At 38.8% G+C, this 26,562-nt stretch overlaps 1 protein-coding gene across 1 annotated transcript; it reads left to right on the top strand.

Moving 5' to 3' along the window:
- The first annotated feature begins 7,287 nt into the window (after nucleotides 1–7,287).
- LOC120536803 (interferon-inducible GTPase 5-like) lies at nucleotides 7,288–14,510 on the top strand. The gene is made up of 2 exons (XM_039765297.1): nucleotides 7,288–7,439; nucleotides 13,073–14,510. Exon 2 carries the CDS (start codon nucleotides 13,530–13,532, stop codon nucleotides 14,271–14,273), a length of 744 nt encoding a protein of 247 aa, XP_039621231.1. The 5' UTR covers nucleotides 7,288–7,439; nucleotides 13,073–13,529; the 3' UTR covers nucleotides 14,274–14,510.
- Nucleotides 14,511–26,562: the final 12,052 nt, after the last annotated feature.

Raw genomic sequence — 26,562 nt, 5'->3', positions numbered from 1 at the left:
GAGAATTCACTCGAGCTCCAAATGTACAAACCATACAATTATTCAACTCAAAATTATATATCGAGCACAACTGTCTCACCTAAAACTCTCCAAAATGTTTCCAGGGCATGATCCAACCTGCAAACGCTGCAACCAAGTACCAGCCTCACCGAGTCACATGTTCTGGGCCTGCACCAAATTAACATCATTCTGGACCAAAATATTTAATTACCTTTCAGACAGCCTTGGTGTCCCAATCCCTCTTAACCCATTAACAGCTGTGTTTGGTGTTCTTCCAGATGGGTTTAAAGTGGGGAAGGACAAACAAATTGTGATTGCATTCACTACACTTTTGGCACGCAGACTTATTCTGCTAAACTGGAAGAACCCAAACTCTCCTCTTTTAAGTCAGTGGGAAACTGATGTGTTATACTATTTGAAATTGGGAAAAATCAAATACTCAGTTATAGAGGATCTGTACAGACTTTTTTAAAACATGGCAGGATCTAATCAGTAATATTTTAAAATAAGCTCTTAAAGCACAGAGGAAGCAATTATTTCTGTATTTCTTTGTCTTCTGCATTCATCTCTATTGGCTTATCAAACTTATTAATTTAGGTATGTTTACAAGCCTTAAATTTTATGCCATTTTCTTTTCTCTCTCTCTCAGGGGTGGGGGTCAACTTGTTCTTAATTTTACTTTTTGGAAAAATTAATTGATTTGTATAGAATGATTGCAATAAAATTAATAAAATGTCAAAAAAAAAAAAAAAAGGAATAAGTAACTTTGACTGTCTGGGTTAGCTCCTAGCTCCCTCTTCTGTTTTTGACATTCTTAAATTCGACACCAACAGTATCGTAACTGAGCTGAGCATGACAGAATGGGACAAAACACGCCAAGCAACAGGATGGTGAAAAGTGGAAGACTGACATAGCAAAGACAAGAAATTGGTATAGAAAACTTAACACAGACACAGACAGAACACACAAACTACACAGGCAGTGTCCAGAATAGTGTCCGAACACAGGACTATCTCTGAGAAAATAGTGCCAATCCAGTCACTGTGCTTCTTATGTTATTAGCACATACGTATGTTCACAGTATTTCTTGCATTATTTCACAGTATTTCACTATACAAAAATAGCAGTTGCAAATTAGGCAAAAATGTAACACTTTATGAAAATGAAGGAGTATAAAAGTTGGTAATTATTTTATTATTAATATTATTTTATTATTAATAAAAAAAACTGTAAAGGCACACATAATTCTTTATTCTGCATTAAACTTGTTGTACAAAAAATGTTGTTAATTTCCAGAAGAAAAAAGTGAAAGGACTTTTAAAACAGTCCAAGAAAATACACATAATATGTTTGTTTTAACCATTTCACAAGAGTAATGATAGCATTACAAATTTTATTTTGTGAGAATATTTGCATCAAACTGAACACTTAACAGTATTCATATAACAATTAAGTCAATATTTCAAACAAATAATATTGTTAAAAATAATTTAGCCAAAATATTACAATCTTGTTCTTTAGTAATCACACAAATATGCCTCTTTTTAACACACTATATGAAAACATTGAAATAGGAAATAAAGTGCTTTGATTTTCCTGACTTAATCTAGAAACTTGTTTTAAGTTCTTCTGCTATATATGCATTAATAGAATTTTTTAAGTGTGAGTCAATGTCGTACAAGAAGAACATCTTTTTAATATCAGAAAGTAAAACATTGCTTGTATAATGAACCATACTTTCTACTACTAATGAAACCATAATTTCTTGGTATTCCAAATATTTTTTCTCACTCACTTTCTCATTACCCTTTTAAAGAAGCATGGGTAATAGTGAGACCAGTAAATCACCACAATATTGTTAAAATGGCAGAGAAATCTTGTTTGGCTTTCTTAGGAGGAGTGTTAGGCATTAGTATTCTGTAGAAAGGAACAGCATTTAATGTCTTAATGTGAAAAAGCTCAAATAAAACCGAGAGCTTCTATATTTCGTTTACAGGTGTTTTTTTGGTATTAACCCAGAGTCGGGCTCGAAATCAAAAAAGAAACACAGACACATCAACCAACAAATCTGTACACTTCTGAGGAAACGTATTGATTTTGAATAGATGTCAATGTAGACATTATGTTCTAAAAGGACTCCTAATACCTCAAAATAGATTTCAAGTGTTTTTATCGCCTGTTTTGCCTCAGTTTAATTTCTATCTTGAAGTTATATTTTTGTTTTTTAATATTTTTGTTTAAATATTAGACACTGAAGTTCAATGTCTTTAATTTAATTTCATAGAATATACTTTTTAAAAAGAGACAAGATTTCAGAATTATTGGTTGATTTTCTGCACAAATGTATTTATATCTGGAGAAAGTAGCATATCTTTACAAATAATACAGTGTTGACTACTCCTCCTCTACAGCACATAATAACTGCAGGCTGGCACTGTGGTAAGTGGCAAGTTGTTCACTTCAGATGATATTACATATACAGTAAAAATGCATTTTTGTTTATTGTACATATACTTACTTTATGGGAGGTTTAAGTCATTTTGTTTGTGCAATAAAAAAAAAAAAGTTGAACTGCTTGTTAAGACTTTTATTGAACTTAAAAGTGTGTACTTGAGGTATTCTGTGCGTTTACTTTTGAAGAAACACAGCTGAATAAATATGTAAAACAGATAGTGTGTTTTTGTTTTTATTTTTGTTTAACTTTATTAATTTTCAATAATTTGAAGTTTATATGTGTTGTAAAATGACTGATAAAAATCAAATCCTGACTACAGGGACACTGATGGAAACATCAAAAAGTTTGAACTCAAACAGAAAACCACAAATCCAAGCAACAAGTGAACAAATAGTGAGGTGGACTTTAGGGACCTTCAGAACTCAACTTGATGTAAATTGGGGGAAATTAGGTGAATAGCATGGACAATCAAGGTGGTTTTAATGTCCTTTGCAGTAATTAATATTGTTATTGCAACTGTAAATTTGCAATAAATTACTGGCTGGGCGGCATGGTGGCACAGTGGTAGCGCTGCTGCCTCGCAGTTAGGAGACCCGGGTTTGCTTCTCAGGTCCTCACTGCGTGGAGTTTGCATGTTCTCCCTGTGTCTGCGTGGGTTTCCTCCCACAGTCCAAAGATATGCTGGTTAGGTAGATTGGCGATTCTAAATTGGCCCTAGTGTGTGCTCGGTGTTTGTGTGTGTCCTGCGGTGGGTTGGCACCCTGCCTAGGATTGGTTCCTGCCTTGTGCCCTGTGTTGGTTGGGATTGACTCCAGCAGACCCCCCGTGACCCTGTGTTCGGATTCAGCGGGTTGGAAAATGGATGGATGGATTACTGGCTATTGAGTTGCATTACTTTTACAGTTGGTATGTAAAAATAAAGTAGATTAATGTAAATTGGAAATGGTTAATTACTGTAATTCAACAGCAACATACTGGTACATCACAGTAATTTTGTTACCCAGTTTACTGTGAACTCACTGTATGGTATGGTAATTTTATTGTAATATACTGCAATATGATACAGAAAAATACTGTAAAAGTAATGCAACTAGTAGCCAGTAATTTATTGTAATTTTTTACAGTGTTGTCTATACTTGTTTACATCGCAATTCAATCCAAATCTTCCAACTTGAACATAATTCCTTCAAATGTAAAGGAATGTAGTAGTGAAATAAACCGTTTAATATTAAAACACGTGGGTCTTAAAAATGCAAATAAGGGGAGAATGATCTTTACTTTAAGTATGTTCGATGTGAGCTTCTTTTCGACTTCATTCAGGCACTACAAGGAAGATTGCAGTAGCAATCCAATCATGTTTCATTTTTGCCAAATAAACCCTCATCAAGTTTAATGAGTTACGTTTTACCTGTCGAGCTACGGCCCTGGGAATATCCACCTCATCGCCGTCATCTCAAATTAGCAGGTGTGCTTGTACTTGGAAATGCACTCTGCTGTACTAAATCTAGTTGGCACCCGTCCATTTTTGACGACCCAGTCGCTTATAACATCTAAATTACACATATTATAGTCAGGCGGTAGTTAAAGATGAGCAAGGTTCTGCTCTGTTTAAACATTATCTTTACAATTCAATATTCGTTATCTTTACCACTAGCAGGATTTTGAATTAGACATCTTTCACTCGAACCGTTCTTTTAACAGAGCTGTATGTCATCCTTAAAAACGGAACTTCTGGATATACTTATATGGTATCTCTATCAACCTATATTATCAACTAGCAAAATACCCGCACTTCGCAGCAGCGAATTACTGCTTTGAAATTTTTATTAAGAAGAAAAGTAAACTTTTTTAAACTGAGGGAAAATACAGCAATAATTATTTGTTAAGGATCTCTTTGTATACCACATTGTCAGTTCGGCCCTCCGGTTGTAATATGACTAAGCTGAGTGCTGAGCTTACTCTTGATCATGCAACGTACAGTTGGCCATGTGAACAGTAATCTTGGATTGCTGCTGTCATAATCGGTTTGAGTTTCATGGTTTGTTTCAATTACGACAGTATTTATAGGACTTGTGTTGAAGTGACATTCGGCATCTGTCAAGCGTTGTAAGCACACAAACAGTTTCATCGATAACTTCACATCCAGCTTTTGAGAGTTTAAACATTCATAAACATCAAAGTGTCCACTACTGAAATCGTCACCTGTGAATCTAAGATGTTTAAGAGGCAGTGGTGGTTGTCCAAAGGTGTAAAATATTTGGCCATTTCGGTACACTTGAAAGCGACAACCGAACAATTTAGCGGCAGCCATCAACTCACATGCAGATGCATAGGTGAAGGGCTTAAGCATTTCACTCTTCTAGTGCTCCTGTGTAGTATAATTATCTCCTGTACCGTCATCAGTCCACACCTTGAACCTGTCCCAGTCATTCAATACATAAGACACAAAGTTCCTCCGGATATCAAGAGTGAGCCTGATATGGCCGTGCAATATGTAACAAAGAGAATGGAAAAGGTAGGTGCCATCTCCGGGCATGGAAACCACTCAGTAAGTGACAGTTCTTTGATCGATGGTGACCACCTCGATAGACATGTTAATGGGGGTATGGTTGGAATGATAAAGGAAATGGGTACCTGAACAATGTAAAGTACGTCTAAAATACCTACACAATAACTATAATCGTAATAAAAGAAGAATAAAACAGCGGAGAAGCCGTGGATTAAATAAAAAGGCTGTAGATATTAGCAGGGAGACGTAAATCCCGTGGTGAAGCAAGGAAGGGAATGAAGAGACCGGAGCGACGGACGGCCTTATATAGGCTAGCAGCCAACAACGTGGGAGTCGTTTGGATGGGGGACCAAATGCCGCCTCACACGGTGACCGAGCTGCAGGCTATGGACGTATATATGTACATAAGTAGGATTCTGTTAGTGTTGGGAACACGTGTACCAAATTTCTTGAAGATGGGCCCATAAGTAACAAAACCATTGGAAAGTTCAATATGGCGGCTGACAGTGGTGTCATACCACCGAAATAAGTATGTACATCATTTTCGGTTAGCGCAAGGAAGCCGCCCACCAAATTTTGTGAAGATGGGGCCATAAATAAGAAAGTTCAACATGGCAGATGTTGTCGACCATTATGACCGTTACGCGTAGAATTTCGAAATGAAACCTGCTTAACTTTTGTAAGTAAGCTGTAAAGAAATGAGCCTGCCAAATTTCAGCCTGCTACCTACACGGGAAGTTGGAGAATTAGTGATGAGTAAGTCAGTGAGTCAGTCAGTCAGTGAGGGCTTTGCCTTTTATTAGTATAGATGAAATATATGATTATGGTTTAATTGATGTTTCGAGTTGTAGATTACCTCTGCCTTGCAGATGCCTGCGTCGTGAACCTGCTGCGCTTTGTCCTCAGAAGATGGATGAGCGACTAGTCGCTGCTAGTAGACAATATGCAGATACTGCAATCCTCCTGCAATGCCTTCTTTTACAAAATAACGCAATCAGTATTGCGAAATAATGCAATAAGTTTGTGATATAACGAAATTATTATTGTGAGAAAACGTGATTCTTTTGCGATGTAACGCAATTATTATTGCGAAATAATGCAATTCTTTTGTGAAATAAAGAAATAATTTTTTTGAAGTGCAGGAATAAGCTTCTGTAAACCAGTTCTTTGAACAGGAATCATAACCAGTATGTAGCAGAATAATAAAAAGAAAAAATTGAGAGAACATTCACAAAATTAGGCACTGTTCCTTAAGTTCCCTACTGAGCCCAAATGCCTTCTAGTTTCCAGGATATGTTATCTCTTTTCAACAACCCAAAAAATATTCCTGTCAGATTTTGCTCTCTTATTAGTTAAAAGGACAGACGTCTGGCCACCATACTCGTACTCTGATATACAAATGGAAATGGTTTCTTACCATAGATATTTCTTTAATGTTTACTATATCTTTTTTTCTAGATGTAAATATAACATAATGGATATGTAAAAATATGAGTTATTTATAGCATAACAAAGCATTCTCAAACTTGGTTGTTTCAATTCACAGCCGGTCAGATCACATATACCAGGAACACTGGACACAAGGAAGGAAATGGAGAGTGCCTGTCCAGTGCAGGGTGTAAGTATGGGATAATTGCTAGCACTTTTCCTTCATGAAGTCACCATCCTAGTTTCAAAATTCTCCCCTAGTCTTCACCTTTGTGTAGTTTACATGTTCTGACCATTTCAACGTGGCTTTCCACTCTCATCTTGACATGAGGTTATTTCAGTTGGTGACTCTAAGTTGTCCTTACGAGTGTATGGGTAAGAGTCTCCCACATGGTGCAGCTATTTTAAGATTCCAGTTCCCTTCTACTCTGAACGGGATTAATGTCATTAATGTTCATGGCATCCTGTCCAGGCTTGGCACTTGCATTTTGTCTGATGCTATCAAGATCGGCTGCACCTCCAAACTGAATCAGCTGAAAAAAAAATAAATAGAAGAGAATTGTATCAGCAATATACTGAGCAAAAAAGTCACTTATGAATAAATATTCTTTATTCTTATAAAACTGGTTTCCCTGAGACTGATTTCTGCTGTAATTCCAGTGTTTAACTCTAATTCGCCTAATGCAATGTGATGCAGTTTGGTGCACAGGATTAGAAGTCGAACTCCTAAACATAAGCTTAAAGTATTAAATATCGCTTCTCCTCCTCTTCATTTTGTATTGTATTCTAGTTTGCCCGGATACAGTAAGCGGTTGGAGGCAATGCTAGAGGAATCGAAACCGAAATGTACCAGTTTCTAAATAGTTTTATCTACAATAAATAAACAGGAAGCAGACCGGATTTTAATGGGCGGAGGGCCCGAGTATAAAATGAACTTTCCAAACTTCTGTAAGTCAAAAGAGAAGATGGTCAAATGCCACCGCTTCTAAAAGACAAACAGAAACAATAATCCTTTATCAGAAGAACATCAGTTCATCGGTCAATCAGGTAAATGCTAGAAGGATTCAGTTCTTAACATTGTAAACTGTTTAGCGCTTGTTTAATCTTTAGGTTTTTGTACTGTATCATTGTACATGCAGAAATTTCAGATATTTATTTTTTGATCTCGTCTGCACACGCCATTTCGTGGAGATAATCTGGTATTCACAATATTCGGGCTGGAATTCAGGATGAAAATACACATTATTGTTCACTCAATATCAAACTATCTTATCATTTCAATGAGACAAGCACATCCATTTACTGTCATCAGCTGATTTTTGATACAATCACGTTTGTTTTTGACTCGGAACTTTATCGGACTTGTTCTGCAACATGGTGAAGGATTCTGAGCTCAGGAAAGGATAAGAGAGACGAACCCGTTTTTGATTCTTTGTACATCCTTTCATATTTTGAGCTTAATTTTTGAAAATCCGTAAATTAATCACCTCTTTCCACATTCTTCTCAGCTGGCTGTTATTATTATCTAATACATTTGGAAATAATCATTTAAAGTGAAAAGTTGTTACAGTTTTAGAAACACGTCTTTGGTTCGTAAATAATTCCTTCATGGGGAACGTGTGCCAAATTCATGATCGGGCTGCTAAATACCACCATCCCCGAGAAGCAGCCCCCTGACTTCCAGTTATTAGTTACTGTATATGGCACAACGACACGAGTTTACTTAATTCCAGCAGCAGAAATGCTTTAATCTTTGTCACATCAGCGATGAATAAATAAATAAAAAAAAATAAAATAAAATAACCGGAATTGAAAGCAGACTCGCTGTTTTTGTGATGAGAAGTCTTAAAGAACAGCGAGTCGGCAATACATTTTGTTTCCTGTTAGTGAAAACAGCTGCTGAAACAGTAGTGATGCTTGAAACTGCATTTTATAAACGGGAGCTTTAAGTAAAACACACGTCTATGAGTGATTTTCACGTTATCTCAAACAAGGGGAAATGTCAGTTAATATTTGCTCCGTTCGAGTTTTTCATGTAAAAAAATCAATTCAAAGGAAAGCGTTTTTGTACTGAGGAGGAAGTCAAAGAAAAATTGCTGCAGGCAATGGATAACATTCCTCTTCAGAAATTCCAAAAATGTTTTCAAAAAACCGTTGGACCAAGAGCATTCACTCACACAGAAAGTACTTTGAAGGAGAATAAAGTTTCAGTTAATACAAATTATTAAAACATATTTCTTTTCAATTCCGGTTAATTATGGGTACCCCCTTGTCTATATATATATATGTTTATATATATATTATGGGGTGCCAAACAGGCAAATGTAATGATTTTCAGGAAAATATAAAGTCATTGCTCTGAGTATATAACACCAAAACCTGATTATATAAAGTCAGCGTCGGAATATATAAAATCATTCCCGAATATATAAAATGTCCGTGCTTGTCATTTCATTCGTACTAGTGAAAGGTAAACTTCGAGAAAAGCCACTCAGAGTCGATGGGGCTTGTGAGGTTCGTCCAAAAATGCAACCGTACAAAAAAAATATATATATATATATATATATATATATATATATATATATATATATATATATATATATATATATTTTTTTTTTTTTTTTCTGAAGATGTTTTTAACTTATTTCATTATGTTGTATTAGGAACTCATTGAGTTTACTAAAAATGTGCCTGAGTCGTTTCAATCAATATCAATATAATCTGACTTTAAATCTATATATTCAGAAATGAGGTTATATATTCTGACGCTGACTTTATATATTCAAGAATGACTTTATATATTCCGAAAATCATTGTAATTGCCTGTTTGGCACCCCATAATATATATATATATATATATAGATATAGATATAGATATATACAGTTCATCCGGAAAGTATTAGAACATTAGAACAATCTAGACGAGAACAGGCCATTCAGCCCAACAAAGCTCGCCAGTCCTATCCACTTGTTTCCTCCAAGAAAACATCAAGTCGAGTTTTGAAACTCTCTAACGTCTTACTGTCTACCACACTACTTGGTAACTTATTTCAAGTGTCTATCGTTCTTTGTGTAAAGAAAAACTTCCTAATGTTTGTGCAAAATTTACCCTTAACAAGTTTCCAACTGTGTCCCTGTGTTCTTGATGAGCTCATTTTAAAATACACGTCTCGATCCAGTGTACTAATTCCCTTCATAATTTTAAACACTTTAATCAGGTCACCTCTTAATCTTCTTTTGCTTAAACTGTAAAGGCTCAGCTCTTTTAATCTTTCCTCATAATTCAACCCCTGTAGACCTGGAATCAGCCTAGTCGCTCTTCTCTGGACCTTCTCTAGTGCTGTTATGTCCTTTTTGTAGCCTGGAGACCAAAACTGCACACAGTACTCCAGATGAGGCCTCACCAGTGTGTTATAAAGGCTGAGCAGAACCTCCTGTGACTTGTACTCCACACAACGTGTTATATAAACTGACATTCTGTTAGCCTTCTTAATGGCTTCTAAACACTGTTGGGAAGTTGATAGCTTTGAGTCCACCATGACTCCTAAATCCTTCTCATAAGGTGTACTCTCGATTTTCCGACCGCCCATTGTGTATTCAAACCTAATATTTTTACTTCCTTTTGTGTAATACTTTACATTTACTGACATTAAATTTCATCTGCCACAAATCTGCCCAAGCCTGTATGCTATCCAAGTCCTTCTGTAATGATATAACGGATTCCAAATTATCTGCTAATCCACCTATCTTGGTATCATCTGCAAACTTAACCAGCTTGTTACTTATATTCCTATCTAAATCATTTGTATATATTAAAAATAGCAACGGCCCTAGCACTGACCCCTGTGGAACACCACTCTTAACATCGGCCAGTTCTGATGAGGTTCCTCGCACCATCACCATCTGCTTCCTGTGTCTGAGCCAATTCTGCACCCATCTAAAAACATCAGGATAGAATTGAGGGTGTAGAGGTGATTGAACCACTAGGGTCAAGTGACCATAATGTAATACAGTTCTAAGTATTTTGTAAGAGTAAAGATGCAAAGACTAAAATTGTTAAGTTGAACTTTGGTAGGGCTAATTTTGAGCAGATGCGACAAAGTCTAAGTAGGATAGACTGGGATAAGCTTTTAAATGTGGAGACAGTGGAACAGGTTTAAAAATGTTTTACATGTAATGCAGGACAGATACAGACCTAAATTTGGAATTAATAGGAAACTAAAAAAATCTCCACAATGGATTAATAAAGATTTAAAAAAGAAATTGCAAAGGAAAAAACTGCTGTATAAGGCATATAAGACTAATGACTGCAAAGAGAACCGTAGAGCGTATGAGAACATGAGGGCAACCATTAAGAAGGATATCAGAGAGGCTAAAAGACAGTTGGAGAGGAATAGAGCAGATAAGGCGAAAGAAGACCCCAAGAGATTCTTTCAGTATTTTAGTAGTAAAAGAACAGTCAAGGAGGAGGTCAAGTTTATCAGGAATAGTAAAGAGGAATTAAAAGATACAGACAATGAAATAGCGGATGCCCTAAACTTACATTTTTCTGAGGTCTTCACAAGGGAGCAAGTGGATAACCTGCCAGAGGTAAACACGACTACTAAGGAGGTACTGAGGGATTTGGAAATTGTAGAGGAAGAAGTGCTGCTCAGATTAAATAAGATGAAATCAAACAAATCACCAGGCCCAGATAATATTTATCCTTGTGTTCTTAAGGAGGCTAGTAAGTACATATATCAACCCTTGACACATTTTTAGGAAGACACTGTGCACTGGAGAGATTCCAAAGGACTGGAAAATGGCAAATATCATCCCATTATATAAAAAGGGTGACAGGGCAGATCCAAGCAACTATAGGCCAGTAAGCTTAACAAGCATCACAGGAAAATTAATGGAAGGAATTATTAAGGAAAAGATTGAGCAACACATGGCAAGGACAGGAGTTATTAGGAACAGTCAGCATGGAGTCAGAAGAGGGAGGTCGTGTTTTACTAACATGTTGGAATTCTATGAGGAGGCAACAAAAGGATACAATCAAAGTGGAGCTTATGATATTATTTATCTAGACTTTTAGAAAGCATTTGATAAGGTGCCACAATAGAGGTTGGGCATCAAGTTAAAAGAAGTGGGAGTTCAGGGTGATTAGAATATTAGAACAATCTAGACGAGAACAGGCCATTCAGCCCAACAAAGCTCGCCAGTCCTATCCACTATCTATCTGTTATAAGCGACTATCTATCTATCTATCTATCTATCTATCTATCTATCTATCTATCTATCTATCTATCTATCTATCTATCTATCATGATTCTGTTATATAGTGCCTTTCATCTGTCTATCTAATGTGATTTTTCAAAGCATTTGTATGTACGTAAACCTGATTATGGACTTGCCTTTTATTTATTTTTTGTTGTTTCCTTTCTTCTGCCTGCTTATTCTTGGGCATTCCCTGGCCCTGCATGACAACACTTTGGTTGGTGAAGGATTGCTCACAGAAGAAAGAAAGAAAGAAAGAAAGAAAGAAAGAAAGAAAGAAAGAAAGAAAAAGGTCAAAATGACTTATTGCCATTAGCTTAGTAAGCTTTCAAAGTTCAGAGTGATAATTCCACTATTTCCATGTTTATGTACATCTTTTTTTCAGAAATGGTACAAAGCCAGTTTATTATAAAGACGTGAAAACTGATCTGCTAGTTTGTTTCTTACAGTCTTTATTTCTCATCGTTCTCTAGCTATTGGTTCACAAACTAATTCTTCCTTGTTGCTCATACGACTCTGTTTTGTGTTTTCATCGTGCTCACTCAGTAGAGTGTAATTTTATTTCCGATCAGTTTAACTTTCAGACTCTTGTGACTTATAAAATGGAGAAACAGAACATGGCCTCTATACTTGTATATTCTTTCACAGAGCGCAGGATTCTGTAAATACATGAAGTACGCTACTAGAGCTGTACGGAAAACAGGAATTGATGGTCTTTTGGGGACTGAATGTCTTGTTCTTTTTAAATATGTACAGTATTTTTAGCAGAATTGTCACAATTCTATAATCAAAAATGATCAGAAAAGATCTTGTCTATTGACTATATGTGACTATTTAAATAAAGGTGTTAATTGATAGCTAAGCTTCTCAGAATTGTAGAACTCCCAGTGAGTATTACATCTGATCTTCATGAAGTGTAAGGCTCAGGTAAAAGATCAAGATGTCTTTCTGGGTGCTCCAGGCATAACAAAAAGTGATAAAATGGCTGTGTGAGTAAGGGAGGTGTAGGTGTGGAGTAGCAGCTCATCTATCCTTTAGTATTAGTAGTAAGAAAGTCAAGGAATGTTTCCTGTTTTATTTTATACATTAGGTTTTTGTTGTTTTCCTCAGTTTTCCATGGTTACCTGGTTAGTATTAATCGTAGGGTATTGTCATTCCTAACAAAAGTCTATTTTGAAGTTTAATTATTTAAAAATATTAGAAACAGTGTCGGCCAAAAAGTAGAAGTGAGTGTTGAGGCATCAGGTTTTACATAGCAGTAACATATACTGACCTGTACAGTCCATATGTCCACCTGAACCTGCCACTCAGTGGCCAGCAAACTTTTCTAACAATAATATTACAGCTTTGTTGAAGATAAAATATTTGTGGTATCAATGAAATCTTAAAATATTTACTCAAACCTATTTTTATAATTGCAGAAACATTATGGGCAATACAAAATCTACTTACTACGGCTTTTTACGAGGATGAGGTAAAAGAACTTTCTTCACTTTACAATAAAAAGGGCTTTGAAGCAGTTGTTTCCAGAATTAAAGAAAATAATGAAGCTCTAGAAAATGAAACACTGAAAATTGCAGTTACTGGAGCATCGGGCATGGGCAAATCTGCCTTAATCAATGCCATGATGGGTGTGAGTGATGGTGACCCTGGTGCAGCTGAAGAGGGCTCTACAGAGCAAACTATGGAGGTCACAGCTTATCAACACCCACAACTGCCAACTGTCTGTTTTTATGACCTCCCAGGTGTTGGCACTACAGAATTTTCAAGTACAACATATGTCGAAAAACTTGAACTTCTGAAATACGATGTTTTCATTATTGTTTTAGGAGTGAGGGTCATGAAAAATGATGTTTTTTTGCCAGAAAAATAAATGAAATGGGAAAGAAGATTTACTTCCTACGCAGCAGAATAGACATTGAAATGGATAATCTAGGAAAAAAGAACCGACAACAAGACAGGGAGAAAGAACTCAACAAAATCAGACAGTACTGCGTCAAAAAGCTGGAGGAGATCAAGTTCCCTTCACAAGAGGTCTTCCTGGTGTCCAGTTACCGTATGAATGATTTTGATTTTTCCAGATTTTGTAAGGTGGTGGAATCCGATCTGAGTGAGAACAAGAGGCATGTATTTAACCTCTCCCTTCCCAATTTCAGCACTGATGTCATTGAAATGAAAAAGGCCAGTCTACACCAAAAAATTCTGGCAGCTGCTGCGGCTTCGTTTGTAGCAGGTGCATCTCCTATTCCTGGAACGTCCTTAGAATGGGATATCGCCATTTTAGTAAAAACATTTCTTGAAATACGGAAAAGCTTTGGCCTGGATGATGAATCACTTGAGAGACTTGCATTGAAAGTTGGGAAATCTGTGGAAGTCCTCAAAGCAGAAGTCAAGAATCCTTTTATCTCTGACATTAGCACAGCATCAGTTATGAGACTGATCGCCACTTCAGTTGCTGGTGCTGTTATGATTGCTGCAGAAGCAGTTCAATTAATCCCAATTGTTGGATCACTTGTTGGGGTGCCTGTGTCTTTTCTAACTATCTACACCATCCTGAGAAATTCACTTGATGAATTTGGAAAGTCGGCAGTGAGGGTGATTATAAAGGCCACAGAGAAGTAATTCCAAGTTCACATCATGAGCTGAAAGCTTTAATTCTGTACATGAAACAGACATTTAACAATGTGATATACATCAACTGCCTGTAATTTAGGGTCTTTCTTAATTGATTTGCAAGGAGAATTTTAGTGAGCGTAATATACTTTTATTTCTAAATTTGTAACTGCAGTGTCAATTACAAATAGAGAACATTAATTTGATTCCAAAAATAATAAAGATATATCAATTTTAAGAGTATAATTTTCTTGTTCAAAATATTTTCTGTTGATTTGCTGAGTTATACTTTTTCTATCTTGCAGTAAATTTCAGAGACGAAGGTACTGGAGTCCACACACATTTATACTGTGAGAGAATAATTTAGAGGTAACAATAGTTAAGCATTTTGGTTTGCAGTGTACATTGAAATATATAAAAATTAGTTTTGGTAACAGAGGAAGGTTGATGTAATCCATAAATTTTACCAGGAAATGACTAAGAGATCAGCAGATGTAAAAAAAAAAAAAAAACAGTTGTTACGTACACAGAAATTTCAAGGGTGATGGCTAAATCCAAAGGATCGCAGAATAGATTGATTTTTAACAAGTCATTTGGGTCTAGACCAACCAGAGTAAACATATGCATTGACTGACTCTGTGTATAAATTCAGTACTTTGTAAAATTAACTTCTACCCTTTGTGTCTTTGATCATTCTGTAATAGACTTCTGTGATGGATGCTCCCTGTTCAGTGTTTAGTAAAGAGTAAATGATGCTGTTGTATACAGTATATGTGCACTGTTGTATAACTGAATTACAGGGTTTGATTACGCAGCCATATGCTGTAGGTCTGCTTTCTGTGAGAAGCTTGATTGCTTTGGTCTGAGAAATATAAAAAAAAAGAAGAAAAAAAAAGAAAGAAAACAAGGACTTTTTGGATGTTGCATTTTCCAGCTGTCAGCCTCTCTCTTAGACATTAAATTTGGCGACGAGAATGGCTCTTTAACCACCGTCTCCCTTCCTATTTTACCCTTTTGAGCCTCCTATTCTGTGGACTCGCTGGTCACTGTCCTTCGAAGTCTATGGCACTGCCTTGGGCATTACGGATATTTCGGCCGCACGCAAAACGTCGCTACTCGTTCATTGCTTGGTAGCGGAAGGGCAGCGAGTGCTTGGAACTTTTTTGGACCGGCTGACTCATACGATGCTGCAGTTACACTTTTGAATGCCCAGTTCTCTGCCCCACAAAGTGCTTTTTCAGACAGCGCTGTCAGCTTCGTGGGGAGACTGTGCATCAGTATGTCGCAGACTTAAGAGGACTAGCTAGCTCATAAAAGTTCGGACATTACAAGAGGAGATGATCTGCGACCTGCTAACTGAATGCACTAGCGATGATAAAGTTCGCGAAAGGCTTTTGCTTGAAACAAATGATTTGACATTACTAAATCCAGTCGCAGTGGCATTCACTGTTGAATCCTCCGCTGCTTGTGCGTCGGAGCTTTCGAAACGCTTTGCTTCTGTCTCCGCATCAGAGAGTTACGCTCAGCACTTTAGACAGACGATTCCGCAGCATCCGAAGTCAGCGCAACAGACGGAGAACAGACAGTGCAGTTTGTGCAGCGCTGGCATTCAGAACAACTTCAGCAGCACTGTGGAAAAGTGTGGATCACCATCACACACGACCAGAGCTCAAAGCCACCGTCGCGGCTCTGGTAAACGGAATCACTTTGCTAAGGTATGTCGTTCTTCTCCAATCAGTGCGCACGGACAGACTGCAACTATAATTCATAATTTGATTTCAGGACCTGCAGCTTTCAAGTCATGCACAGTCAGTTTAAATGGTGTGAACATTCCCCTCTTTTTGAGGCCTGGTGCTACTACGTCTCTCTTAAATATACACACATATGAACAGTTTTTCAGTTCTATGGCCTTGTCTCCACCTACAACTACTTCCAATAGTTATGGGAACTCACGGATCTCAGTGATGGGTTCAGTCTAACTCACTGTTCAGTATGGCAGAGATGTTCCGCCTAATATTCGCTTTCGTGTTACAAGCAAAAAAGGGGTGAATCTGATGAGGTTAGATCTGTTTCTTGCCCTGGGATTTTCTGTCTTAGATAAAAGACAACAACAACAAAAATGGCCGGGACTCTTTACAGGTTTGGGTTGCCTTACTGCCTACACTCACAAGTGTTTACTCAACCCCACTGTCACGCCATTTGTACAGCCACTCCGACATATCCCGCTGGCCTTCCGAGATGGGGTGTCCACTGATCTGCGGCAGCTACTAGCAGCTGGCATCATTGAACCAGTCAAAGCCTCCCCATGGGTCTCCAAAATAGTAGCAGCTAAGAAGTCTGGTGGCTTGGGCATCTGCGTAGATCTTTGTACAGTAAATAAAGCAATAATTCTTCACCAATATCCACATCCCACTTCAGAAGAACTCACGGCAAAGTTTTATGGTTCTGTCTTGTTTTCTAAAATGGATCTTAGGCAAGCAATATAAGTAGTATGTATATATGCTTTGTCCGCTGAGCGTCACGTGATCCCATCTGAGCCGATGATTCTTCTCTCTCTCGCTGTGGGATTGTAAGTAATCCTCTCCCATTCTTGGTCTCAGTTGGTGTGCCTCACTCGTATAGTCAACATCCGTAAGAGGGTACACAGTTTACTATAGCATTGTGTGTGATGTAATGTGTGAGTCCCTGTCTCGCACCCCAAAGCACGAAGCTGAGTCTCAGTACTTCAGCAAAACCAGCTTTTATTCAGCTTGAAACATGAACAGCACGGTTATTTATTGTAACGGGATCTGCCGCTCTCCTATACACAGACACAGCAGTCAGGCAGGGTCAGGGCCAGGTTAGTGGCCAAGTAATACTGTGCCCTGCATTTATAATATTCCTTGCATCACCCATCGACGGTAGGCCCCTATAGCATACCTGCGATCTTTTTGGATTCACTTTTACGGCAAACTGCTACAGCGCTGGGAGCCTGCAGTTGCTTCGGGACTCTCTTCCGCGTGTCGTCCCATTGGGGGAAACCAAAAACAGTTTAGAAACCTTACAGTGCGTAAAGAAGTTTTTAAAAAATTTGTTTCCAAGTGTAGTGATTCTTCAGCCAAAAGCAATTGTCATTGGAGAGGCTCCTTGTTAAAGTCGCAAAAAAGAAGAAGATTCCAGTGAGCCAACATTGATTCCGGTAGTTAGAGTGAAAACCGACCTACACAATAATCCTCCTCTCTCTCGTCTTCCTCACACCAGCCATCATTCTTTTCATAGGTAAAGTGCAGGTTGATTTGTTTTATGTATTTTTACTTTATATTTTTTAATAAACATTTTAATATGAATAGTTTTGGGTTGTGGAACGAGTCATCTGAGTTACCATTATTTCTTATGGGGAAATTCGATTTGATATACAATTACTGACTCAAAAAGGTTTTTTTTTTTATCAAACTTGTCTTTATTTAACTTGTTTGATTTCTACCACAATACAAACTGCCAGCCATAACTGTTGTATATGATTGTTCAATAATGCTTTAGTCAATTATTTTATGTTCAGGTATTGATTACTATGGTCTGCGTCTTTTGGGATGTATGAAATCTTGAGGGAAGGGTGCGGTTTTCTAAAACGCTGTATGGAGAGCTGGTTGAACAGGGTTAGAAAATAAACAGCTTTCGAAACGTTACTCTGAGTGTGTCTCTACTTCAGCCTAAAGAACACTAAATTGGTGCACAAGGATGGCTGAAAATGTTCTGTTTGTTTCGCTGCCACCTCCTGAGTCTTTCTTGCCTCAGCCGGGTGAACCACCCAACCCGTGGGACAGATGGAAGTCTTCGTTTCAAACGTACCTGCTTGGCATGGGTGTGGACGCAGTTACCAGTGCCAGAAAGAGAGCTATTCTCCTGCATTGCCTCAGCTCAGAAGATAGATAGATAGATAGATAGATAGATAGATAGATAGATAGATAGATAGATAGATAGATAGATAGATAGATAGATAGATAGATAGATAGATACTTTATTAAACCCAAGGGGAAATTCAAATAATCCAGCAGCAATATACTGATACAAAAAAAAAAACAATATTAAATTAAAGAGTAATAAAAATGCATGTAAAAACAGACAATAACTTTGAATAACGTTAGCATTTACTCCCCTGGGTGGAATTGAAGTCTCGCATAGTGTGGGGGAGGAACGATCTCCTCAGTCTGTCAGTGGAGCAAGACAGTGACAAAAGCCTGTCACTGAAGCTACTCCTCTGTCTGGAGATGATCCTGTTCAGTGGATGCAGTGGATTCTTCATGATTGATGGGAGTTTGCTTAGTGCCCATCATAGATTTTAAACTGTCCAACTTTATTCCTACAATAGAGCCTGACTTCTTAACAAGTTTGTTCAGGCGTGAGACGTCCTTCTTTATGCTGCCTCCTCAGCACACCACCACGTAGAAGAGGGCGCTCATCACAACCATCTGGTAGAACATCTGCAGCATCTTATTGCAGATGTTGAAGGACGTCAACCTTCTAAGGAAGTATAGTCGGCTCTGTCCTCTCTTACATAGAGCATCAGTATTGGCAGACCAGTCCAATTTGTCATCCAGCTTCAATGCCAGGTATTTATTGGTCTGTACCCTCTGCACACAGTCACCTCTGATGATCACGGGGACCATGAGGGGCCTGGGCCTCCTAAAATCCACCACCAGCTCCTTGGTTTTGCTGGTGTTCAGTTGTAGGTAGTTTGAGTCGCACCATTTAAAAAAGTCCTTGATTAGCTTCCTGTACTCCTTCTCCTGCCCACTCCTGATGCAGCCCACAATAGCAGTGTCGTCAGCGAACTTTTGCACATGGCAGGACTCCGAGTTGTATTGGAAGTCCAATGTACGTTGGCTGAACAGGACCAGAGAAAGTCCAGTCCCCAGCGGCGCTCCTGTGTTGCTGACCACAGTGTCAGACCTGCAGTTCCCAAGATGCACATACTGAGGTCTGTCTGTAAGATAGTCCACGATCCATACCACCAGGTGTGAATCTACTCCCATCTCAGTCAGCTTGTCCCTAAGGAGCAGAGGTTGGATGGTGTTGAAGGTGCTAGAGAAGTCCAGAAACATAATTCTTACAGCACCACTGCCACTGTTCAGGTGGGAGAAGGATCTGTGTAGTATATAGATGATGGCATCCTCCGCTCCCACCTTCTCCTGGTATGCGAACTGCAGAGGGTCGAGGGTGTGGTGGACCTGTGGCCTCAGGTGGTGAAGCAGCAGCCGCTCCATGGTCTTCATCACATGTGATCTATTAACTACAGTTCTTCAGACTCTTGGTGACGCTGCCACATACAAAGCCGCTATTGGGCTTCTAGATGAGCACTTTACAAAAAAACAGAATGCCTTTTCGAAACGGCTACAGTTCAATCATCAAATATAATGTGCTGGTGAGTCTATTTCGCAGTACTTGGCTGATTTAAAGAGTTTAGCCAAGTCTTGTAATTTTGGCCTCCTTCGTGGTGAAATGATTAGAGACCAACTGATTGAAAAAGTTAGTCTTCCACTGGTGTGTGAAAGGCTTTTTTGGGAAGATGATGACTTGACATTCTCTAAAGATTTGACTATTGCTTGCCAAATAGAATCTGCTTCTGAGTGTGCACATAAAATATCTGAAACACAGATGCCTCCAGCGAATCCCTTAACTGCTGTTCAGACAATGAATGAGCCACAGGGCACAGAGTGTAACTGTGGATCTCACTGTCAGTCTCAAGCATCACTACAGCAGATGAGGCCTCATATAGTTCAGTCTCGCCAGCGCTGTGGCAACTGTGGTTCTACTAGACATGTGTCTCGTGCCATGGACTGCCCTGCATGTGGACAAATATGTAGGCAGTGTCGAAAACCCAACCATTTTGCAATATGGCGCAGGTCAGCACCAGACCCTGGAAATGGTAACTGTACACAGCAATAACAGCATTATCCAGACAATCTTTTCCTCTCTACTTGTGTTTCGCTCCTAGATGATATTTGCATCCTTCTTCTACTAGACACAGGAGCTAAAGTGTCACTTCTAAACATGGCCACCTATACAACATTCTTATTGCACGTACCACTGCAGCCACCTAATATTTCCCTCTACGGATGTGGCAGTTCCATTGATGTGATGGGTTTTGTGCGCGCATTGTGCCCTGTGTTGGCTGGGATTGGCTCCAGCAGACCCCCGTGACCCTGTAGTTAGGATATAGCGGGTTGAATAGTGGATGGATGAATGGGTTTTGTGCGCTGCACTGTAACATATGGCAAAAACACTTTCCTTTACATATTACAAGACAAGGCTGCAATATTTTGGGCTTTGACGTGTTCACCAGTCTAGGGTTCACACTTCTGGACAGTGAAGTATTAATTAGTCTAAATGTGACATCACTGTGGCATCAGAAATGGCCTACCCTGTTCACTAGCTTAGGACATCTAAGCACATTTACGCACAAGCCCCTGCTTAATACAAGTGTCTCCCTTGTTTTTTAACCTCTTCGGTGTGTGCCCCAGCCCTGTGGGAAGCTGTCACACCAGAACTACAACGCCTCTTGACAGATGGCATTAAAGAGCCAATCCACACCTCCCCATGGATATCAAATTTGGTTATAGAAGAATAAAAGTCAGGAGAGCTGCGGTTATGTCTGGATCTAAGAGCAGTAAATCAGGCTATCATCCCTTATCGTTACCCCTTGCCAACCATTGAAGAGCTCACCACTCACTTCCATGGCTCAAACGTTTTTTCAGAGCTCTACCTTAGTCAAGGTTATCTTCAAGTTCCTCAGCATGAGAACAGCAGGGATTTGACTGCATTTACCACCATCGCTGGAATTTTTCATTATACCAGGATGCCATTTGGTCTGTGCTCTGCTCCCAGTTGTTTCCAAAAAATGATGTCCACTATCCTGGCAGGAATTCCAGGGGTCGTTGTTTACTTGAATGACATTGTAGTCCATGGCTCAGATAATGCTGTCCATGATGAGCATCTGCAAGCAACCTTTTCAGCTCTTAGTCACCAAAACCTTACCTTAAATGTAGATAAGTGCCTGTTTGCTGCACATGAAGTTGACTTTATTGGGTTGTGCTTGTCGACTCAGGGTTTATCACCCCTTCAGTCAAATGTGGAGGCCATTCGGCGTGTTTCAGCACCTACTTCAGCTTCACAGTTGGCCTAATATCTGGGGATGATGGGGTACTACATGAGATTCACGCCACAATACTCTGCACTCACTATGCCTGTTCAGCAGCTGCTTTAAAAAAGGAGGCAGCCTGGAGTTGGTCTGTGGACTGTGCAGAAGCCTTTTACAAAATTACAGAGTTGCTTCCTACTTCACCAGTCTTGGCACATTTTAATGTGGACAGTCCAACTACTGTAACTTGTGATGCATCTGCTTCAGCATCAGGTGCAGTTCTTTCACAGATACAAGATGGAGTGGAGAAGCCTGTGGCTTTTGCCTCCCGTGCATTGAGCCCTGCTGAACAGAAATACTCAGTAGGGGAGTTCAAGTCACAGGCTGCTGCGCATGCACTACTGGGGTGAGCGTCTCCAGAGGTACAGTTTTATGTTACAGTTTACCCTAGGATGGGACAATGTAGTGGCTGATTTGTTGTCCTGTTCTGTTTTTCATTCCCCTATCAATATCTAAATTGATCATGAGGAGGATCTGATTCACATGCTGCACTGTCCATACCAAGATTTAGTATCACTTCAGGAACTTACAAAAGAATCTACCTTGATCCAGTTTTCACAGTTCTACGACAGTATGTTACTAATTGGCTGGCCATTGGAAGTGCCCTCTGACCTCCAGTCTTGCATCTGATTTAAAGATGAACTTTCATGTTGGAATGAGACTTGTCTAACTCATGGACATCGCACAGTTGTACCCAGCAGCTTCAAGGGTCGGGTTCTAGCCATGGCTCATCGGGGCCACCTCGGAATTTTAAAACTAAAGTATCGCTGCAAGGACCTAGTCTGGTGGCCTGACATTGACTGAGACTTTGAGGAACAGTGCACCATGTTTAATAAGTGGTAAGACTGGGCCACCACCAATTCCTCTTCTCCAACCCTTGGCATGGCCTTTTCAACCTTGGCAACATATTCAAGTAGATATCTGTGGCGAAGTAAAATGTGTGCCACATCACCAGCGCTTCTTGGCAGTAGCATACGACCTCCATGCAAAGTGGCCAGAGGTCATTCCCATTGGCTCAGTCACAGTAGAGTCCCTCATTGGTTTCCTGGACATACTGTTGGCTCACTGGGTTTACCAAAATGCATTATAACACATAATGGTCCACAGTTCACATCTGCCATGTTCACTGATTTTGTCCAAAACCGAGGTATATGCCACAGCAAAACATCCTTTAATCACCCTCAGGCTAATGGAGGAGTTGAACGTTTTAATCAGAGCCTAAAAAATGACCTCAGGGCCCACCTGTCACAAGGTTTCTCTTTTAATGAAGCACTGTCTCAGACCCTGCTGAATTATAGAGTTCCTCAGCTTGTTATGTGCTAGTGATACCGGAGATAAAATCATTCTTGACTTCTGCTTTGAGGACTTCAACAAGTTTCCCAACTTTCAATGCAAGGCTTCCAAGGGAGTCATCATCCAGGCCAAAGTTTTTCCATATTTCAAGAAATGTTTTTACTAAAATGGCGATATCACAAGCTAAGGACACTCAAGGAATAGGAGATGCACCTCCAGCAAAAAAAGCCACAGCAGCTGCCAGATTTTTCCATGTAGACTGGCCTTTTTCATTTCAATGACATCAGTGCTGAAATTGGGAAGGGAGAGTTTAAATACATGCCTCTTGTTCTCACTCAGATCGGATTCCACCACTTTACAAAACCTGGGAAAATCAAAATCACTCCTACGGTAACTGGACACAAGAAAAACCTCTTGTGAAGGGAACTTGTTCTCCTCTAGCTTTTTGATGCATTACTGTCTGATTTTGTCGAATTCTTTCTCCCTGTCTTGTTTTCGGTTCAGTTTTTCTAGATTATCCATTTTAATGTCTATTCTGCTGCGTAGGAAGTAAATCTTCTTTCCCATTTCATTTATTTTTCTATGAACAAAAACATCACCTTCATTGAACCTCACTCCCAAAACAATAATGAAAACATTGTATTTGTCAAGTTAAAGTTTGTGAACATATGTTGTACTTGAAAATTCTGTAGTGCGAACACCTGGGAGGTCATAGAAACAGACAGATGGCAGTTGTGGGTGTTGATAAGCTGTGACCTCCATAGTTTGCTCTGTAGAGCCCTCTTCAGCTGCACCCGGGTCATCATCACACCCTTCATGGCATTGATTAAGGCAGATTTGCCCACGCCAGACGCTCCAGTAACTGCAATTTTTCACTGTTTCATTTTCTAGAGCTTCATTATTTCCTTTAATTCAGGAAACAACTTCTTCACAGCCCTTTTTATTGTAAAGTAAAGAAACTTCTTTTACCTCATCCTCTTTAAAAAGCTGTAGTAAGTAGATCTTGTATTGCCTATTATGTTTGTGCAACGATGAAAATAGGTTTGAGTAAATATTTTAAGATTTCATTGATGCCACAAATATTTTATCTTTAACAAGGCTGCAATATTATTGTTAGAAACGTTTGTAGGCCACTGACTGGCAGGTTCAGGTGGACATATGGGCTGTACAGGTCAGTATATGTTACTGCTATTTTAAACCTGATGCCTCAACACTCACTTCTACTTTTTTACCGGCATTGTTTCTCATATTTTTAAAATAATAAAACTTCAAAATAGACTGTTAAGAAGAACAGTACCCTATGATTAATACTAAGCAGTTAACCATGGAAAACTGAGGAAAACAACAAAAACCTAATGTATAAAATAAAACAGGAAACTTTTCTTGCCTTTCTTACCACTAATACTAAAGGATAGATAAGCTGCTACTCCACACCTACACCTCCCTTACTTAGACAGCCATTTCATCACTTTTTGTTATGCCTGGAGCACCCAGAAAGACATCTTGATCTTTTACCTGAGCCTTACACTTCATGAAGATCAGATGTAATACTCACTGGGAGTTCTACATTTCTGAGAAGCTTAGCTATCAATTAACACCTTTATTTAAATAGTCACATATAGTCAATAGACAACATCTTTTCTAATTATTTTTGATTATAAAATTGTAATAATTCTGCTAAAAATACTGTACATATTTAAAATGAACAAGACATTCAGTCCCCAAAAGACCATCAATTCCTGTTTTCTGTACAGCTCTAGTAGCTTGGCTTCATGTATTTACAGAATCCTGCGCTCTGTGACAGAATATACAAGTATAGAGGCCATGTTCTGTTTCTCCATTATATAAGTCAGAAGAGTCTGAAAGTTAAACTGATCGAAAATAAAATTACACTCTACTGAGTGAGCACGATGAAAACACAAAACAGAGTCGTATGAGCAACAAGGAAGAATTAGTTTGTGAACTAATAGCTAGAGAACGATGAGAAATAAAGACTGTAAGAAACAAACTAGCAGATCAGTTTTCTTGTCTTTATAATAAACTGGCTTTGTACCATTTCTATAAAAGACGTACACAAACATGGAAATAGTGGAATTATCACTCTGAACTTTGAATGTTTGCTAAGCTAATGGCAAGAAGTCATTTTTCCCTCTTTCTTTCTTTCTTTCTTTCTTTCTTTGTTGTCATGTAGGGCCACAGAATCTCCAAGAATAAGCAGGTAGATGACAGGAAACAACAAAAAATAAATAAAGGGCAAGTCCATAATCAGGTCTTAATAACAGTTTCCTATGATAAAATTATTCCAAGTGTACAGTACAGGCCAAAAGTTTGGACACACCTCCTCATTCAATGTGTTTTCTTTATTTTCATGACCATTTACATTTGTAGATTCTCACTGAAGGCATCAAAACTATGACTGAACACATGTGGAGTTATGTACTTAACAAAAAAAGCTGAAATAACTGAAAACATGTTTTATATTCTAGTTTCTTCAAAATAGCCACCCTTTGCTCTGATTACTGCTTTGCACACTCTTGGCATTCTCTCGATGAGCTTCAACAGGTAGTCACCTGAAATGATTTTCCAACAGTCTTGAAGGAGTTTCCAGAGGTGTTTAGCACTTGTTGGCCCCTTTGCCTTCACTCTGCGGTCCAGCTCACCCCAAAGCATCTTGATTGGGATCAGGTCCGGTGACTGTGGAGGCCAGGTCATCTGCCGCAGCACTCCATCACTGTCCTTCTTGGTCAAATAGCCCTTACACAGCCTGGAGGTGTGTTTGGGGTCATTGTCCTGTCGAAAAATAAATGATCGTCCAACTAACCTGACTTCTGCACAACACAACTGCTGGTCACAACCCCATTGATAAAGCAAGAAATTCCACTAAATAACCCTGATAAGGCACACCTGTGAAGTGAAAACCATTTCAGGTGACTACCTGTTGAAGCTCATCGAGAGAATGCCAAGAGTGTGCAAAGCAGTAATCAGAGCAAAGGGTGGCTATTTTGAAGAAACTAGAATATAAAACATGTTTTCAGTTATTTCACCTTTTTTTGTTAAGTACATAACTCCACATGTGTTCATTCATAGTTTTGATGCCTTCAGTGAGAATTTACCACTGAATTTTACTGTACTGTATCTCGAAGTGGGTATATATATACAGTATATATATATATGTATATACTGTATGTGTATGTATATGTATATGTGTATATATATATATATATATATATATATATATATATATATATATATATATATATATATGTGTATATATACACTCACCTAAAGGATTATTAGGAACACCTGTTCAATTTCTCATTAATGCAATTATCTAATCAACCAATCACATGGCAGTTGCTTCAATGCATTTAGGGGTGTGGTCCTGGTCAAGACAATCTCCTGAACTCCAAACTGAATGGCAGAATGGGAAAGAAAGGTGATTTAAGCAATTTTGAGCGTGGCATGGTTGTTGGTGCCAGACGGGCCGGTCTGACTATTTCAAAATCTGCTCAGTTACTGGGAATTTCATGCACAACCATTTCTAGGGTTTACAAAGAATGGTGTGAAAAGGGAAAAACATCCAGTATGCGGCAGTCCTGTGGGCGAAAATACCTTGTTGATGCTAGAGGTCAGAGGAGAATGGGCCGACTGATTCAAGCTGATAGAAGAGCAACTTTGACTGAAATAACCACTCGTTACAACCGAGGTTTGCAGCAAAGCATTTGTGAAGCCACAACACGCACAACCTTGAGGCGGATGGGCTACAACAGCAGAAGACCCCACTGGGTACCACTTTGAAGACTGGAAAAATGTTGCCTGGTCTGATGA

The sequence above is a fragment of the Polypterus senegalus genome, chromosome 10 (genome assembly GCF_016835505.1).
Source record: "Polypterus senegalus isolate Bchr_013 chromosome 10, ASM1683550v1, whole genome shotgun sequence".
Taxonomy (NCBI): domain Eukaryota; kingdom Metazoa; phylum Chordata; class Cladistia; order Polypteriformes; family Polypteridae; genus Polypterus; species Polypterus senegalus.
Note: the sequence above shows the minus strand (reverse complement) of the source record. Positions and strands in the feature narration are given on the sequence as shown.